The 19,663-nt window shown below is 37.2% G+C and overlaps 1 protein-coding gene across 7 annotated transcripts in view; it reads left to right on the top strand.

Moving 5' to 3' along the window:
* MALRD1 (MAM and LDL receptor class A domain containing 1) overlaps positions 1-19,663 on the top strand; it is a 743,525-nt gene that overhangs the window by 404,697 nt on the left and 319,165 nt on the right. For all 7 annotated transcript variants that reach the window (XM_044928177.2, XM_044928178.2, XM_044928176.2 and 4 more), the window contains one exon: positions 17,127-17,374. In XM_044928177.2, the coding sequence (XP_044784112.2) occupies positions 17,127-17,374 (248 nt within the window). The remainder of the gene's footprint in view (positions 1-17,126; positions 17,375-19,663) is intronic.

Here is a 19,663-nt window from a genome sequence, read left to right as displayed (position 1 = left end):
TGTGATGTTGAATGGTTTGCCCTGGAAACGAACAGAGATCATGCTGTCGTTTTCGAGATTGCATCCAAGTGCTGCATTTCAGAGAAGACAAACTTCTATGTGAGGGGTTTCTCTGGATCCTGCAGTGTGAATTTTCAAAAAGCTGATACTATAAATAGAATTTTTCCAAATATCTTATGCCTCCAATTTTTTTAGTATGAAAACCAAATATGCTCTTTGTAGAACAATTGTTTTGTGTCTGTGAAACAGTTTGGAAAGTATTTGTAGACTTTGTTAACATTATTTTAACAAAATAAGGCAATAGAAAGGATATCACATCACAATTTCTTATTGATACAGCTCAATAATAATTGACACATGTCATTAACTTTTTGAAATTCAAGCTTTGAAATACTAATGAATTAATAGGAAAAGTTATGTAGGTATTACAGAGAAATTCTGTTAGCCTTCATGCAGTTTCCCTCAGTGGTTACAGTTTATGTAACATATAGTATCAAGACTAGGAAACTGACATTGGTGTAATATGTATGTATAGTTCTCTTGCATTTTATTATATGTGGAAATTCCTGTGATCATCCATGCAATTAAATTTTTCCATCTCCACAAAAATCTCCCCGAGCTCCTCCTTTACAGTTATATGTACTCCTTCCATTCCAATCCTGGGCAACCACTGCTTTGTTCTCTGCCTCATAGTTTGTCATTTTGAGAAAGTTATGCAAATGTGTAAATATACCATGTGACCTTTGGAGACTGCTTTTTTATTTCATTCAGCAGAATCCCCTTGAGAGCCATCCAAGTTTTTTGTGTTTGTTTGTTCCTTTTTATTGCTGCCTCATGTTCCACTATGTGGAATGTACATAGTTCCACACAGTACCATTTTCCGGAGTGGCTATACCATTTTACATAACCACCAGCAATGTGTGAGAGATCCAGTTGGTCTACATTGTGTGAGCATTTGGTATTGTAACTATTTTATTTTTATTTTTTGTTCTTCCTATTGGTATGGGTTATCTTATCACGATATTTGCATTTTCTCTAGTAGCTTGTAGTGTTAAACATCTTCTCACATGTTTCTCTGTCATCTTTCTGTTGTCTTTGGTGAAGTGTTTATTCATGTCTTTTTCGCCCATTTTCTAAGCAGATTTTTTTCAAACTGCTGAGTTTTCAGAGTTCTTCATATGTTACAGATATAAGTCCTTTGGCTGATATGAGTGGCACATTACACAGTGTGGCACTAAAGAGTAACGAATTTTGTTTTGATGAAGTCCAATTTATTATCTTTCCCTTTTTGGATCATGCTTTTGATATGGTAAAAATAATTCACTGAGTTTTAGATTCCAGATTTTCTTTTTATTCTTCTAAAAGTATAGTATTATATTGTACGTTTAAACGTATGCTCCATTTTGTTAGTTTTTATAGAAGATGGGAAATTTAGGGCACATTTTTAATTTTTTGTAAATAGTTATCCAGTTGCTTCATCACCATTAACAAAACTGACCTCCCTGCCTGTAACTGCATTTGCATATTTGTCAAATATTAGTTGTTGTACTTGTGTGAAGCTATTTTTGGGTTCTGTATTCTGCTCCATTGATCCATATGTCTGCTCCTTCATCAATGCCACATGGTCTTAGGAACTAAAACTTTATCGTAAATCCTGAAATTAGGTGGAGCAAGTCTTTCTATGTTGTTTTTTTTTTTTTTTTCAACTAAATAGCGTCAGTTATTCCTGTTTCTTTAGCCTGGCTTTTGCATTTTTTAAAAAATCATCTATATATCTTTCAAAAGTGAAATAATTTTGATAAGAATTTTATTAAACACATATATCAGTTTGGAGAAATAAGGCTTTTAATAGGATGAGTGTTCCAATCCATGAGCTGTTTGTCTCTCCGTTATTAAGACTTAGATTTCTTTCACCCATGTTTTGTGGTTTTCAACTTGTAAGTCTTGTATATATTTTATAAGATTTGTACCTAAGTATTTAACTTTTAAAGGATTGCAGATAAAATTATATTTTAAAGTTTGATTTTTACCTATTCATTGATGGTATATAAAGTTCAGTTAATTTATACAGTTAATATTGTATGTATTGATCATATAGATCAATAGATTAAGTATCCTTCACACTTGTTCAGTCGCTAAGTAATCTGATTCTTTGCCACCCCATGGAATGTAGCACACAAGGCTTCTCTGTTCTCCACTATTTCCCAAGTTTGCTATATTCATGTGCATTGAGTAGGTGATGCTATCTGACCATCTCATCCTCTGCCCTCCCCTCCACCCTTTGCCTTCAATCTTTTCCAGCATCAGGGGCTTTTCCAATGAGTTGGCTCTTCCCATCACATGGCCAAAGAATTGGTGCTTAAGCATCAGTCCTTCCAATGAATATTCAGTATTGATTTCCTGTAGGATTGACTGGTTTGATCTCCTTGCAGCCCAAGGGCCTCTCACGAGTCTTCTCCAACACCACAACATGAAAGCATCAGTTCTTCGGTGCTCAGCCTTCTTTATGGTCCAGCTCTCACATCCATCATGACTACTGGGAAAACCATAGCTTTGACTATTCAGACCTTTGTCAGCAAAGTGATGTATTTGATTTTTAATACGCTGTCTAGATTTGTCATAGCTTTCCTTCCAATGAGCAGGCATCTTTTAATTTCATGGCTGAATGAAACTTCATATGTATTTCTGCTAAAATGCATAATCTGAATCTAATCACCAGGATTCCTCAGACAAACCCAAATTCAAGTACTTGCTAAAGTAACTGGCCTGGCCTCATGGAACATATCCAGGCAAAGAAAGAGAAAGGATGAAAAACTCATAGATAAGAAAATAAAATTCACAACAACTAATACAATGTGTGATCTAACTTGGATTAGATTTTGAACCAAGGAGAAAGATAACTATAAAGGACTTAGGCAGAATAATTGACAAATTGAAATATGAACTGTGTATCAGATATTAGTATTAATGTCACATTTTCTGGCTTTGTGATTTTTCTGTGGTTATGTAAGAAAACATCTTTGTTTACAAGAAAGACACATGAAAATATTGATAAAGTGATGCTATATCTCTAAGTTACTTTCAAGTTTTTTTGAAAATTCGTATATAGATATGCATATGCATGTATCGGAGAAGGCAATGGCAACCCACTCCAGTACTCTTGCCTGGAAAATCCCATGGATGGAGAAGCCTGGTAGGCAGTTCATGGGGTTGCTACGAGTCAGACACGACTGAGCGACTTCACTTTCACTTTTCAGTTTCATGCATTGGAGAAGGAAATGGCAACCCACTCAAGTGTTCTTGCCTGGAGAATCCCAGGGACGGGGGAGCCTGGTGGGCTGCCGTCTATGGGGTCGCACAGAGTCGGACACGCCTGAAGCGACTTAGCAGCAGCAGCAGCATGCATGTATAGATAGAACAAATGGGGTAATGCAGATACATGAGAGTTAGGTTAAAGAGTAGACAGAAAATACTTATACAATTCTTATAACTTTTCTATAAGCTTGAAATTATTTCAAAATAAAATATTGCAAAGAATAACATCATATTAAGACAATCAAGAGAAAGAAATACTAACTTGGAAACAAAACCAATTCAAGTGATAAACTCAAGAATATGTAATTTTTAAAAGTAGACAAAACACCAATTTTTTAATTTTAAAAAAGGAAAAACACATACAAATGTAGGTTTGCTTAAGGAAAATGAATAAGTATATGGAAACTAATAACTGTGCTAGTTTGAAAATGTCAATGAAATGGTTAGTTTTTTCACAGAAAAATGACCAAAATCAAACTAATGAAGCAGAAAACCTGAATAGACCATTACTATAAAATAAAGTTATCAACAAACGTCCTCCAATTTTGTCTCCTGGGATAGTTACTGCTGAGTTCTATCAGTTTTTAATGAATTGATAATGCCCAAAGAAACTATTCCAACCATATGAAATGATAGAATTTATTTTATGAAGCTAATATATTACTGATAATGAAGACTCCAGAAATTAGAAAAGAAAATGAAAGTTAAACCTCTTTGTGAATATAAATGTGCAAAACTTAAAACACCAGCAAACGAAATTCAGTAATGTAACAATCATATACTTTGAGATGAGAATCTTACATTTTAAAAATGGTTTAATGTAACAGACTGTTAATGTAACCAAGTCACTAAAAACTGTCACAGTAAACTGCAAGGTGCTGAATATATTCTCTGAAATTTAACAACCATTTCTTATAATATATACAGAATGGTGTTACTTTAACAAGTTAAAAATGGTCTATCAAATTAAAGAAGGAAACAATGGAAATATTCCCAGTAAAATCAAGATCATGTCAAGAATATCCATTACTGATGATATTATTTTTTGTACTCTTTGTGATTCTGCTTAATATGGTAGGACATAAAATGAAATACAGAAACATCAAATTATATTTTCTTTGTATTGAATTTATAATTAGCATATAATATTTTTCAGGTGACCAAAAGTATATATTGCAAAATGATCACCAGATTAAGTCTGGTTAATATCCAATCCCATACATAGTTACTCATTTTGTATGTGTGTGTGAGGAGAACTTTTAAGATCTTCTGTCTTAGCAGTTTGTGATTATTTTCCAATGATATGGTGATATGCTTTAAAACCTGTAAACATTTCAGTATTAAGTTGTATAGTGTTTCCCTTTAAATTCCAACTAGAACCTGTGAATGTTGAAACAGAGTCTGTGCAGATGTAGTGAATGAAAATGAAGTCATACTGTATTGGTGTTTTTCTTTCTGGCTTACTTCACTCTGTATAATAGGCTCCAGTTTCATCCACCTCATTAGAACTGATTCACATGTATTAATGGCTGAGTAATACTCCATTGTGTATATGTACCACAGCTTTCTTATCCATTCGTCTGCCCATGGACATCTAGGTTGCTGCCATGCCCTGGCTACTATAAACAGTGCTGCGATGAACTTTGGGGTACACATGTCTCTTTCAATTCTGGTTTCCTTGGTGTGTATGCCCAGAGTGGGATTGGTGGGTCGTATGGCAGTTTTATTTCCAGTTTTTTAAGGAATCTCCACACTGTTCTCCATAGTGGCTGTACTAGTTTGCATTCCCACCAACAGTGTAAGAAGGTTCCCTTTTCTCCACACCCTCTCCAGCATTTATTGTTTGTGGACTTTTGGATAGCAGCCATTCTGACTGGTGTGAAATGGTACCTCATTGTGGTTTTGATTTGCATTTCTCTGATAATGAGTGATGTTGAGCATCTTTTCATGTGTTTGTTAGCCATCTGTATGTCTTTTTTGGAGAAATGTCTGTTTAGTTCTTTGGCCCATTTTTTGATTGAGTCATTTATTTTTCTGGAATTGAGCTGTAGGAGTTGCTTGTATATTTTTGAGATTAGTTGTTTGTCAGTTGCTTCATTTGCTATTATTTTCTCCCATTCTGAAGGCTGTCTTTTCACCTTGCTTATAGTTTTCTTTGTTGTGTAGAAGCTTTTAATTTTAATTAGGTCCCATTTGTTTATTTTTGCTTTTATTTCCAATATTCTGGGAGGTGAGTCATAGAGGATCCTGCTGTAACTTATGTTGGAGAGTGTTTTGCCTATGTTTTCCTCTAGGAGTTTTATAGTTTCTGGTCTTACACATATATATGGAATTTATTTTTTTTTAATTTGATTTTATTTTTAAATTTTACATAATTGTATTAGTTTTGCCAAATATCAAAATGAATCCGCCACAGGTATACATGTGTTCCCCATCCTGAGCCCTCCTCCCTCCCCACACCATCCCCCTCGGTCGTCCCAGTGCACCAGCCCCAAGCATCCAGTATCGTGCATCGAACCTGGACCAGCAAAGATGGTAACGACAACCCTGTATGCGAGACAGCAAAAGAGACACAGATGTATAGAACAGTCTTTTGGACTCTGTGGGAGAGGGCGAGGGTGGGATGATTTGGGAGAATGGCATTGAAACATGTATAATATCATATGTGAAATGAATCGCCAGTCCAGGTTCGATGCAGGATACAGGATGCTCAGGGCTGGTGCACTGGGATGACCCAGAGGGATGGTTGGGGAGGGAGGTGGGAGGGGGTTCAGGATGGGGAACACGTGTACACCCATGGTGGATTCATGTAGATGTATGGCAAAACCAATACAGTATTGTGAAGTAATTAGCCTCCAATTAAAATAAATAAATTTATATTAAAAAAATAAGTAAAATGAAGTCATACTGGATTAGGTGGGCTCAAACCCTGTGATTGGTGTCCCTGTAAGAAGAGAGAAATAGGAACAGAGACCCCCCAGAGGGAAGATGATGCGATAACACACAGGGTGGATGCCATGTGAGTGGAGTGGTGTGGACAGGACAAGGCATGCTCAGATTGCCGATAACTACGTGTATACTTACGAAGACATAAGAAAGGATACGCCCCTAGAGCCAATATGGAGGGCATGGTGCCACTGACACCTTGATTCAGATCTTTAACCTGAGCAACTGAGAGAGTCAACTTCTGTTGTTTAAAACCACTCCCTTTGCTGTACTTTGTTACAGCAGCCCTAAGAAACAAATACAATTCCTCAAGGAAAGTACCCCACTCAGAACTGGTGGAAACTAACTTCTTTAAGTTTGCTTTTTGCTAGTTTTGGAAAAAAAATTGTTACAATATGGTTGCTTTATCAGTTCAGTTCAGTTGCTCAGTCCTGTCGGACTCTTTGTGACTATGGACTGCAGCGTGCCAGACTTCCCTGTCCATCACCAACTCCCAGAGTTTACTCAGACTCATGTCCATCAAGTCGGTGATGCCATCCAACCATCTCATCCTCTGTCATCCCCTTCTCCTGCCTTCAATCCTTCCCAGCATCAGGGTCTTTTCCAGTGAGTCAGTTCTTCGCATCAGGTGGCCAAAGTATTGGAGTTTCAGCTTCAGCATCAGTCCTTCCAATGAACACCCAGGACTGATTTCCTTTAGGATGGACTGGTTGGATCTCCTTGCAGTCCAAGGGACTTGCAAGAGTCTTCGCCAGCACCACAGTTCAAAAGCATTACTTCTTCCGCACTCAGCTTTCTTTATAGTCCAACTCTGACATCCATACATGACTACTAGAAAAACCATATCTTTGACTAGATGGACCTTTGTTGGCAAAGTAATGTCTCTGCTTTTTAATATGCTGTCTAGGTTGGTCACAGTTCCTCCAAGGAGCAAGTGTCTTTTAATTTCATGGCTGCAATCACCATCTGCAGTTATTTTGGAATCCAAAAAAATGAAGTCTGTCACTTTTTCCATTGTTTCCCCATCTATTTGCCATGAAGTGATGGGACCGGATACCATGATCTTAGTTTTCTGAATGTTGAGCTTTGAGCTAACTTTTCACTCTCCTCTTTCATTTCCATCAAGAGGCTCTTTAGTTCTTCGCTTTCTGCCATAAGGGTAGTGTCATCAGCAAAGCAAATCAACTGTATATATACATATATCCCCTTTGTTGGATTTCCTTCTCATTTAAGTCACCATAGAGCATTGAATAGAGTTTCCTGTGCTATGCAGTAGATTCTCATTAGTTACCTATTTTATATATAGTAGTGTATATATGTCAATCCCAACTCATCTGACCCCCTTTTTCCCCCCTTGGTGTCCATATTTTTGTTCTCTACATCTGTATCTCTATTTCTGCTTTGTAAATTGTTTTTAATTAGGATTTGTGAACCTTGCTGTGTGCATTATCAGCAGTGTAGTATTCTAAGTTGTTCATAGTTCTAAATAAGCAAGTAAAAAGGTTCCTTGCCACCAGGAAGCCCTGTTAAATAAGTTGGGAATAGACTTCATTATATAAAGAGAGTTTCTATATTGTGGGAATTCATGGAGCTTTTAATATGCTAGTGTATTTTGAAATCTCTCAGTGAAAGATATAATTTATAAGATTGATCATATTCTGTCTCTTGGCAACTGTGAAGAACGTACTTCCTTTGCACAGCAAATTGATATCTGTTGGACATTCATAATTCAGATGAACAGAGTTAAAGAAATGATGAACGATGTCTTGCCACCTCAAGAAGAATCAAGCCAAACTGGATGACTGCCATCTTCATGTAGCTCCCTACCCTAGAGAAGAAGTCTCCTAGAGCATTTCCTTATAGACACATGTATTTTCTTATCCTGCATTATTTGTTTTTTGGGTTTTTTTTGCAGCTTCTACCCCCAGCCACTGTGTACCTCATTATAATGGGGAATATTGGTCCAGGGGTTGTGTCATATCATTCTTAAACTCATAGTTCTGCTACTTACTGGATAATACTAAGCAAAGTACTTTAACTCTGAACTCTAGCTTTCTCTTTGACCAAAATAAGCATAATAACTATTATACAGAGACGTGGGAATTAAGTGTCATAATATGTATAAAGAAAATGCTCAGGCCCTGATGTTATGTTTTGATTAATACAATGGAGCCCTGTTTCCAGGCTGTTTCCCATTTTCTTAAATGTGCTTTTTTGATAGAATGTGCTCAATAAACACTAATTCAAAAGAATGCATGCACCCCAATATTCATAGCAGCATTATTTACAATTGCCAAGATATGGAAGCAACCTAAGTCTCCATCAACAGATGAATGGGTGAAGAAGATGTGTGTGTGTGTGTATGTGTATACACATACATACATTGTAATACTCCTCAGCCATAAAAAGAATGAGATTTTGCCATTTGAAACAATATGGATGGACTTGGTGGGCATTATGCTAAATGAAATAAGTCAGAGAAAGACAAATCTCCATGATATAACTTACATGTGAATTCTAAAAAATACAACAAATTAGTGAATAATACAAAAAAGAAGCAGACTCAAAGATACAGAGAACAACTTCGTTGTTACCAGTGGGGAGAGGAGGCAGGAGGGGAGAGGTAATATAGGTAATATGTGGGTGAGGGATTAAGAAGTACAAACTACTAGGTATAATATAAGCTCCAAGGATATATTATGCAACACATGGAAAATAGCTAATATTTTATAATAACTATAAGTGGAGTATAACCTGTGAAATTTTGATTCACTATATTGTACACCTGTAACATATTGTACAGCAACTATACTTCAATTCAAAATAAATAATTAAAATGTATATGAAAGGGACAAATGAATATAATGCTATTTTAATTTTGGAGATTTGATGGTAAGATCTTACAAGGCATGTTCTTTCAAAACTATGCACATTTTAAATGAAACTGATATTTTATACGTATAAGGATATTGATCCATGGAGAAATAAAAGCATTTTGAAAGGGAAAAACTGGTTTGATGGATGACACAGCTGTAGACAAAGGTGATCATTTTCCTCCTGAGGGCACACCTGTCTGGCACTGGCATTAATTGCTCCATGAAATGCCAAGAATTGGCATCTGCACAGAAGACTATTTGTTGCTTGTCTCACCTGGCACCGATGGGAAATAGTAGAAAATGAAAGCATAAGTTGCTGCTCCTAACCGTAGTGATGTGAAATTCAAATAGCTTTTAGGCCTTCTTGTGTTTTATCCACTGACATTTTAGAATTAAACTTTCCAAGGAAACATATCTTCAAACCTATAGTAAATACCAAAAGCAGAAATATGATTTACATTATAGAGATTCATGCGGCAGTATTTTATTTGTATTTTATTTTATTTTTTTAGAAAAACAAATCTGTCTTTTAGCAATGCACATCATTTCCTTATACAAGGAAATGCCTTTTTAGATGCTGGTCCATATGGAAATCTGGTCCTCATGGGTTGCTAAATTTTCTAATGTAAGGGCAACTGAATTAGTTACTTCATTTATATTCTTAACCAAGACAAGAGTTCATATTATAAACAAGATAATGAGTTGGGGTTCATTATTATTTTAGTGAGATTTACTTCCCAGTCCTTTGAGAGAATACCTGGGAGAACTTGAGTATTCTGAACTAAAACTTTTTATCTGACCTGTGTTAACAGTAAGAATACCTCCATAAATAAAAAAGTTTTTTCTTTTAAAGATGTGTTTTATTTTTTTGACTGTGCTGTGTGGCTTGTGGGAGCTTATTCTCTGACCATGATTGAACTCTAGCCCCAACAATGAAAGTGCTGAGCCCTAACCACTGGACTGTCAGGGAATTCCCTGAAAAAACACAGTTTTGATGCCTTGGTAGTTCTTAAAGAGTCCCATGTAATAAAATAGATTGTTCATCCAGGAATTTCAGTGACTTCTGCCAGGATATCGACCTGCCCTCCTCTTTCCTGAGAGTTTTGGCAGCAGAATCATTCCTACTCTCATTTTGATAAAATCATCTAAATTTTATTTATTAATTTTTTTATTTATTAAATTTTATAAATATTTATTAAAATTTTAATTTATTAAATTTTATTTATTGAGCAGTTGTTCAAATGTGCTGTCTTTAAGAGAAAAATCTTTGTATAAATATACCTTGACATGTTGCAACTTACCTTCTTCTCAAGCATTTTTAGTTTTGAACATCAGCTTACATGTAATTACAATCTTACAGATTTTCGCTTTCACTTTGTAATATTCAAGTAGGACTTAAATAAAGAATTACTGTTGACAAGTAATTCTAAATAGTACATTTTCTTATTGTCAATTAATCACTCATTGGTTTTATGCTACAGCATGTGAATTTACTTTAAATAATGTGAAAAGTGTCCTAAACGTTATGTTTATAAGATATTTCCCTTACTAATACATTCTGTTTGTTGACATTACTTTACCAACAAAGGTCCGTCTAGTCAAGGCTATGGTTTTTCCTGTGGTCATGTATGGATGTGAGAGTTGGACTGTGAAGAAGGCTGAGTGCCGAAGAATTGATGCTTTTGAACTGTGGTGTTGGAAAAGACTCTTGCGAGTCCCTTGCACTGCAAGGAGATCAAACCAGTCCATTCTGAGGGAGATCAGCCCTGGGATTTCTTTGGAGGGAATGATGCTAAAGCTGAAACTTCAATACTTTGGCCACCTCATGCGAAGAGTTGACTCACTGGAAAAGACTCTGATGCTGGGAGGGATTGGGGGCAGGAGGAGAAGGGGACGACAGAGGATGAGATGGCTGGATGGCATCACCAACTCGATGGACGTGAGTTTGAGTGAACTTTGGGAGTAGGTGATGGACAGGGAGGCCTGGCGTGCTGTGATTCATGGGATTGCAAAGAGTTGGGCACGGCTGAGCGACTGAACTAAACTGAACTGAATACATTCTCAGTTTTATAACATCTTTACTAACATCGTTAGTGTTATCATTTAACAGAAGAATTGTAAAAAGGTGTTTATGTATTCCCAGTATCTGGTTCTGTATGTGAGGAGCTCAGAAATTGCTGACAACCTCTTGTTCTGTTGTTGTTCAGTTGCTCAGTCATGTCTGACTCTTGTGACCCCATGGACAGCAGCACATCAGGCTTCCCTGTCCCTCACTGTGTCCTGGAGCTTGCTCAAGCTCATGTCCATTGAGTCAGTGATGCCATCCAACCATCTGTCATCTCCTCCTTCTTCTTCCTTCAGTTTTTCCCAGCATTAGGGTCTTTTCCAACAAGTCAGCTCTTCGCATCAGGTGGCCAAAGTATTGGAGCTTCAGCTTCAGCATCAGTCCTTCCAATGAATATTCAGAGTTGATTTCCTTTAGAATTGACTGATTTGACCTCCTTGTTGTCCAAGGGACTCTCAAGAGTCTTCTGCAGCACCACAGTTCAAAAGCATCAATTCTTCGGTGTCAGCCTTCTTTATCATTTAGCAGCAGAATTGTAAAAAGGTGTTAGTGTAATCCCCACTATCTGGTTCTGTATGTGAGGAGCTCAGAAATTGCCAGCAACCTACTGTCTTAATAACAAGTAAAAGTCTGAACAGAATGAAAAATGAACAACTCTTCTTGCATCCGTAGGGCTTCCCCGATAGCTCAGTTGGTAAATAATCTGCCTGCAGTGCAGGAGACCTGGTTTGATTCCTCAGTCAGGAATATCCTCTGGAGAAGGGATAGTCTACCCACTCCAGTATTCTTGGGTTTCCCTTGTGTCTCAGCTGGTAAAGAATCTGCCTGCAATGTGGGAAACCTGGGTTCGATCCCTGGGTTGGGAAGATCCCCTGGTGAAGGGAAAGGCTACCCACTCTCGTATTCTGGTCTGGAGAATTCTATGGACTGTATAGTCCATGGTGTTGCAAAAAGTGGGACACGACTGAGCAACTTTCACTTCACTTCAGGTCAGTCACTCAGTCATGTCTGACTTTTTGTGACCCCATGGACTGCAGCACGCCAGGCCTCCCTGTCCATCACCATCTCCTGCAGTTTACTCAAACTCATGTCAATTAAGTTGGTGATGCCATCCAGCCATCTCAACCTCTGCTGTCCCCTTTTCCTCCTACCTTCAATCTTTCCCAGCATCAGGGTCTTTCAAATGAGTCAGTTCTTCACATCAGATGGCCAAAGTATTGGAGTTTCAGCTTCAGATCAGTCCTTCCAATGAATATTCAGGACTGATTTCCTTTAGGATGGACTGGTTGGATCTCCTTGCAGTCCAAGGGATTCTGAAGAGTCTTCTCCAACACCACAGTTCAAAAGCATCAATTCTTCAACATTCAGCTTTCTTTATAGTCCAACTCTCACATCTGTACACGACTACTGGAAAAACCATAGCTTTGACTAGATGGACCTTTGTTGGCAAAGTAATGTCTCTGCTTTTTAGTATGCTGTCTGGGTTGGTCATAACTTTTCTTCTAAGGAGCACATGTCTTTTAATTTCATGGCTGCAGTCACCATCTGCAGTGATTTTGGAGCCCCAGAAAATAAAGTCAGCCACTGTTTCCACTGTTTCCCCATCTATTTGCCATGAAGTGATTGGGCCAGATGCCATGATCTTACTTTTCTGAATGTTGAGTTTTAAGCCAATGTTTTAAACTCTCACTTTCATAAAGAGGCTCCTAAGTTCTTCTTCACTTTCTGCCATAAGGGTGGTGTCATCTGCATATATGAGGTTATTGATATTTCTCCCAGCAACCTTGATTCCAGCTTGTGCTTCATCTAGCCCAGTGTTTCTCATGATGTACTCTGCATATAAGTTAAATAAGCAGGGTGACAATATCACTTCACTTCACTTGCATCCATAAGAGAGGGGAGGGCATAGCACAAAAGCTGTCCTCAAGATTGGAAAGATAGGCAGTCTGTACAGAGAGTCAGAATTTATCAGAGCAGAGACTTGCAAGCAGTAGCCACTTCAGAAATCAGTTTCTAGAGTAGGAAAACCTGAGTGATATTGATGAGTTTCTGGAGGCTCAATGTGGCCAAGCCTGAGTGTTAAAAACTATAGGGGAACACAGCCATAAGGCGTGTTCCAACCCCCCCTCCCCCACCCAGTACTGTGAGATTTATCTCCAGAAGTTCAACCAGCTTCCCACATTAAATATTGGAGAAAAAAGAATCCCCTCCTTCTTCCAGCAGGAGGAAGGATAAAGGAACCATTCTGAAATTCACCAAAGCACTTGATTCTTCCTAACAAATCCTGTCATTGGGGGAAGCTATTAGTAGTTAACCAGAGCCTATATTGCTAGGGTATTATCAGAGCTTAACTTATAGGGCGAGGGGAAATAATGCTAGCTTCCTCTAGGAATCCTGTTTCACCTAAGAAGTGAGGGGGGAAGAAATCCTGAGAACACTTGTGAAGTTCAGTCCTGAGGCATAGGTTCACTAAAAGAGACCCAAGTATAAGACCATAGAACACTCTCCCTACCCCCATATTCACCACCACATTGCTAAAGGCCTACTTCTGTGAAAGTGAAGTCGCTCAGTCGTATCTGACTCTTTGCAACCCCACGGACTGTAGCCTGACAGGCTCCTCTGCCCATGGGATTTTCCAGGCAAGAACACAGGAGTGGGTTGCCATTTCCTTCTCCAGGGGATCTTCCTGACAGAGGGATCGAACCCAGGTCTCCTGCATTGCAGGCAGACTCTTTACATCTCAGCCACCAGGGAATCTCAAGACCTACTTACAACAACAGTTCCTTTTACCTGGTACATCATGTCTGGCTATCAAGAAAAAATTACAAGGCATTCTACAAGGCAAAAATAGAATCTGAAGAAACAGAACAAGCATCACAACTAGGCATGGCAGGGATGTTGGAATTATCAGACTAAGAATTTAAAACAATTATGATTTATATTCTAAGGCCTCTAGTAGGTAAAACAGCATGCAAGAAGAACAGATGTAATCCTAATAAAGAACCAAAAAGAAATGATTTTGATTAAAAACACTGTAACAGAAATGGTGTCTTGATTAACTGAATAGTAGCCTGAATGTGGCTAAGGAGAGAGATCTGAGCTAGAGGGTATATTAATAGAAGTCTCCAAAACTGAAAAGCAAATGAATGAAGACTGAGAAAAACAGAACAGAATATTGGGGGACTATGGGACAACTATCAAAGATGTGACTAATAGGAATATCTAAGGGAGAAGAAACAAAGGAGCAGAAGAAATGTTTGAAGCAATAATGACAGAATTTTGCCAAACCTATGGCACATAAAAATCACAGATACAGGAAGCTCAGGAAATATGATTCTGGATAAATGCCCAAAAAAATCTACACGTGGGCTTAACTTTTAACATTACAGAAAGTCAAAGGTAAAGTAAAATTTCTGAAGGAAGTCAGAGGGAAAAATACCTTACTTATACACAAATAAAGGTAAAAATTACATCCAACTTCTCTGCAGAAACAATGCAAGATAGAAGAAAGTGGAATGACATTTAAAGTGTTGTAAGGAAAAAAAAAAAACTGATGTAGAGTTCTGTACCATGTGAATTTATCCTTTAAATATGAGGAAGCTATAGACTTTCTCATACAAACAATAAGAGCATCTTTTGCTAGTAGACTTGCCTTGCAAGAAATGTTAAACTAACTTTTTGAGAGAAAAAAATCTGAAATTCAGAGCTATATAAAGAAAGGAGTATCAGAGGAGCAATAAGTGAAGGTAAAATAAAAAACATTTTTTTTCTTATAACAGATAGTTTGTTCAAAATAATAAAAAGCCACAATATATTACGTATGCTTATGTATTTCTTGTGTATATCTATATATATGTATGTGTGTATATATACACATATACTTTGTTGTTTAATCACGAAGTCATGTCTGATTCTTTGTGACCCCATGGACTGTAGCCCTCCAGGCTCCTCTGTCCATGGGGTTGCCCAGGCAAGAATACTGGAGTGGGTTGCCATTTCCTTTTCCAATACATGTGCTTATCTTTGTGAAATTAATGACAGCAGTAATACAAGGAATGAAAATGAGGAATTAGGGTTATTTTGTTATTATAAGCTATTCACACCACCCTTGAAGTGTAGTATATTGTTATTTAAAAGTTGTCTTGGATTAGTTGCAAATGTATAATGTAGACTCTACGGCAACCAGAAAAAAGCAAAAAAAGAAGAAGAAGAAGGGAAAAAAAAAAAAAAGGATAGCCTGTATTTTTAAAAAGAAGAAAAAAGAAATCAAGGCTGGAGTGCTGCAGCCCATGGGGTCATGGAAAGTTGGACATGAGAGTGACTGAACAACAGTAACTGTCAGAGATGCATAGATTTGGCAGGCAGAAAACCAATACGGACATAGTTGAACTCAATAATTTTTACTGTTCTGGAAATGAAAGAAAAACTTAAGCAATGTTAATAATAAATATTTTTAGAATACCTGAGAGATAGTTGGTATTAAATAACAGATTTAGTTTCTGTGACTTATTATAATAAATAATTGCAGTTTTAACCTTACTTTTTCATTTCACAATTTTATTATCTCTGAAATGAGTATACATTAAAAAAATAATTATGATGATTAGTAATTTTGCTTCAGGCAGTATTTCCCATGCCAAACTGTGTTGAAAAATAATGAACTTCCTAAATTCCCTACCAAGAGCTGAGAAGCAAAGAGGAGAAGAGAGAAGAAATAAGTTACTTTGATCAAATAGGGGTTTGGAGGAGAAAAGGTGTAATTACTAACAGCTTCCCATGGATTTTGACCCTGGGACCAGATTGGTGAAGAAATAAACTTACGTAAGTCATTAGCTTGTAATGTATCTGTGTGTAACAAACTAAAATATTCTATTTTAATGTTTCTGTCAGGATATTATTGGTAGGTTTTGAATATTGCATGATGTGGCAGGATTACTGTAATTTTTTTGGTATTTTTCAATTGAAGTATAGTTGATTTACAATGTTGTGTTAATTACTGCTGTACAGCAAAGTGATTCAGTTTATACATATATGCTATGCTAAGTCACTTCAGTCGTTTCCGACTCTGTGCGACCCCATAGACGGCAGCCCACCAGGCTCCCCCGACCTTGGGATTCTCCAGGCAAGAACACTGGAGTGGGTTGCCATTTCCTTCTCCAATGCATGAAAGTGAAAAGTGAAAGTGAAGTCTCTCAGTCGTGTCCAACTCTTAGCGACCCCTTGGATTGCAGCCTACCAGGCTCCTCCGTCCATGGGATTTTCCAAGCAAGAGTACTGGAGTGAGGTGCCATTGCCTTCTCCGTATACATATATATATACACATTATTTTTTGTATTCTTTGCCATTATAGTTTATCATATAATATTGAATATAATCCTCATGCTATACAATAGGACCTTGTTGTTTATTCATTCTCTATATAAAAGCTTACATAAGATTACTATAATTTTTTTTTCTGTTTTTAAACTTCATTTATTTATTCAACAAATTAAGCAGTTTTTTGCCAGGCACTGGGAAAATAACAATGAACAAAACTGAGCAAATTCTCTCCTTCATGAAACATGCATTCTGATGAGTGAAGAGTGAGGGAAGCCCCAAAAAATAAAATAAATAGGTAAAGATATGATATATTAGGAAAGTGCCAACAATAAAAATAAAGCAGTGAAGCAGGAGAGAGTTGAGTATAGGAGATTTTAGATACACCAGTAAATAAGGATCCACTGACAAGGTGATATTCAAATACAGATCTGATAGAAAAGAGTGGGCAGGTCATGTGGACATTTGGGAAGGAATCCTGGCAGAGAGAGGAGCAAGTTCAAAGGTCCCTAGACATGAGAATGCTTTATAAAATGTGATTTTGGATTGCATGCTTTATCGGCTGATTTCCTTTTTCTCTCCACCATAAATTGGAAAATGTTTTCCAGGTGCCTCCAGGGGGCGCTGTGACTTTGAGTTTGATCTTTGTTCCTGGGAGCAGGAGCAGGATGATGACTTTGACTGGAATCTGAAGGCGAGCAATGTCCCTGCTACAGGCACAGAGCCAGCAGCTGACCACACCTTGGGAAATTCATCTGGCCATTACATCTTTATAAAGAGCTTGTTCCCTCAGCAGCCCATGAGGGCAGCCAGAATTTCAAGTCCAGTCATAAGCTGGAGAAGCAAAAACTGTAAGGTATGGAGAAAAAATTAAAACAGAAATGTTATAAGCAACTTCTGATAGAGTCTAAAACAGAAAACAGAATGGCCAAAACCCGACCAAAAAGTGACTTTGAATGCACTCAACTTGGAATTTTGTGAGCAGCAGAAAGTGAAGATGAAAGGGAAGGTTTGTTAGAACTGTTGGAAGAATTTATCCTATGGATAAGTTCCATAGACAAAGAATCTTGGAATCCATTGGAAAAATGTCATGGTTATTATCCATAACTATGGGTGAAAGTGAAAGAAAGTGTTAGTCACTCAGTTGTGTCCGACTCTTTGCAACCCCATGACTGTAACCAACCAGACTCCTCTGTCCATGGAATTCTCCAGGCAAGAATACTGGATTGGGTGGCCGTTTCCTTCTCCAGGGGATCTTCCCAACCCAGGGACTGAACATGTGTCTCTGCATTGCAGGCAGATTCTTTACTGTCTGAGCCACTTAGAACAAAGTGAAATATTGGTTGTGTCCACTCAGGGAACTTGGCACTCATTGGAATTATGGGAATTTCATCATAAGGAAGAGAATTAAACAGCGAGAAATAGTGTAAAATAGTTAAATATTTCCAAGAACTAATATTAGTCACAGTTGACACCATGATAAAGTGGTTGGACATCTTCACGGAAAATTAAAGACTGAAGTTGACCCTTTAAAAAGTAGAATTTCTAGATTAGGAAAAAATGGTTTGGCCATTATCCTGTGGAAATTTGAAGAAAATGTTTATAGAGCGTTAAAAATATAAGTATAGTTGTTTGGATCTTCATATGATGACTATGCATTTGCAAGGCCCTTCACTTTCCTTTATTATTTGTGTGAGTGTCTGTTTTTATTCCCCAGGGGGATTTGAGCCAGCTAGGCTGGGAGCTAAATTTAGCTTTACATATAAATTAAGCCCTCAGAAATGACTTCATGGCATCTTTTTATAAGAAGTTAATGTGTGAATAAATGTGCCCTTTGTATTTGTGACAAAAAATAGTCTCCATAGCTGTGAACACATGTACTTGGACTGGTATACTCCTCAATGTCTGAACACTGTAAATAAAACAAATTATATCCAGAAAGTTGCTAGTTGATCAAAGAATCAAACTGGGAGGCATGATTTAAATCTTTATTATCTTCAGATTGTCATATTCTTGTATATTTCTTTCCACAACACAGAGAGCCCTACCTCTAGAAGGAGACATGTTAAATCTTTGGTCATGGGCTTTCCAGCTGAACCTGTATTTACTACAGGTGTTTGTTCCTCTGTTTTATACTGACCAGCCTTCACATCCTACCACTGCCCCAGTCATGTTAGACCTTTAGCTTGTCTTCGGAGCTTTTCTGTCTCAGCTTAAGTTGATTTCATAGTTTAACACTCGGAATAATATCTCTCTTCTCTCTTTAGGCACATTTGATAGATTTTCTGCAAGAAAGTGACACGATCAAACTTTGAGAGACATAACTCAGCAGTCCAGAGTGGATGTAATGAAAAAATACACAATTAAACTTTAATTAGTTTGGCAAACATTGAGTTTTAGAGAAGCAAAGAAGTCAAACTGAAATTTTATATACTGCATGTTTAATTTTTAATTAACTTTCCAAGACTAGAACTGATTTTCTCATTTCAGAATATCTGTGAATATACAGATTTATAGATATAGACACAACATATATAAACCCGGTGTTCTGGGGTTTTATTTTTAAGAAAGTATCAAGTAATTTGGAAGACAACAGAAAGAAGACTTCTTAGCTTTTCTATTTAGACTTCCTCTAAGAATGTTCAGTAGATTTTTTTTTTTTCATACTGTAGTAACCAAGGGTTTCATTTATCTCTACTTTTGCCTGGTCCCAGAACTATAGTTCCCACTGTTTTAAACATCTGTGTGAGAATAATGAAGTATGCCTAGGAGAAATGTCAAAAAATTAATGATGAATAGTTCATTTTATGAATATTTATGATATGGATTGTATAAAAAGTAGTAAGGAAAAGTCATGCTGGAAATGATTGGGACTCTCAGATATAAAAAATTTGTTTATCAAGTGAGCAGAAATGACCTCCTAAACTTTCATGAAAATCCTGTCACTTGACCTTGTGGAGTACCTTCAGGCAGAATAAAATCAAATTGGAGAATTTTCTCCCTTCTGAGGGATGGGTGGAATACAGAGAGGTATGCAGACATAGATTGATGAGTGTAGAGAGTAACTGAAATTCTGGTGAAGATGCTTCCTTAAAAGAATTCAGTACTTGACAGATTTTTATTTGCTCATGTTGCCCTGTGATTA

Source organism: Bubalus bubalis, chromosome 14 (assembly GCF_019923935.1).
Source record: "Bubalus bubalis isolate 160015118507 breed Murrah chromosome 14, NDDB_SH_1, whole genome shotgun sequence".
Lineage (NCBI taxonomy): Eukaryota > Metazoa > Chordata > Mammalia > Artiodactyla > Bovidae > Bubalus > Bubalus bubalis.
This window is presented reverse-complemented; position numbering and strand designations above follow the sequence as displayed.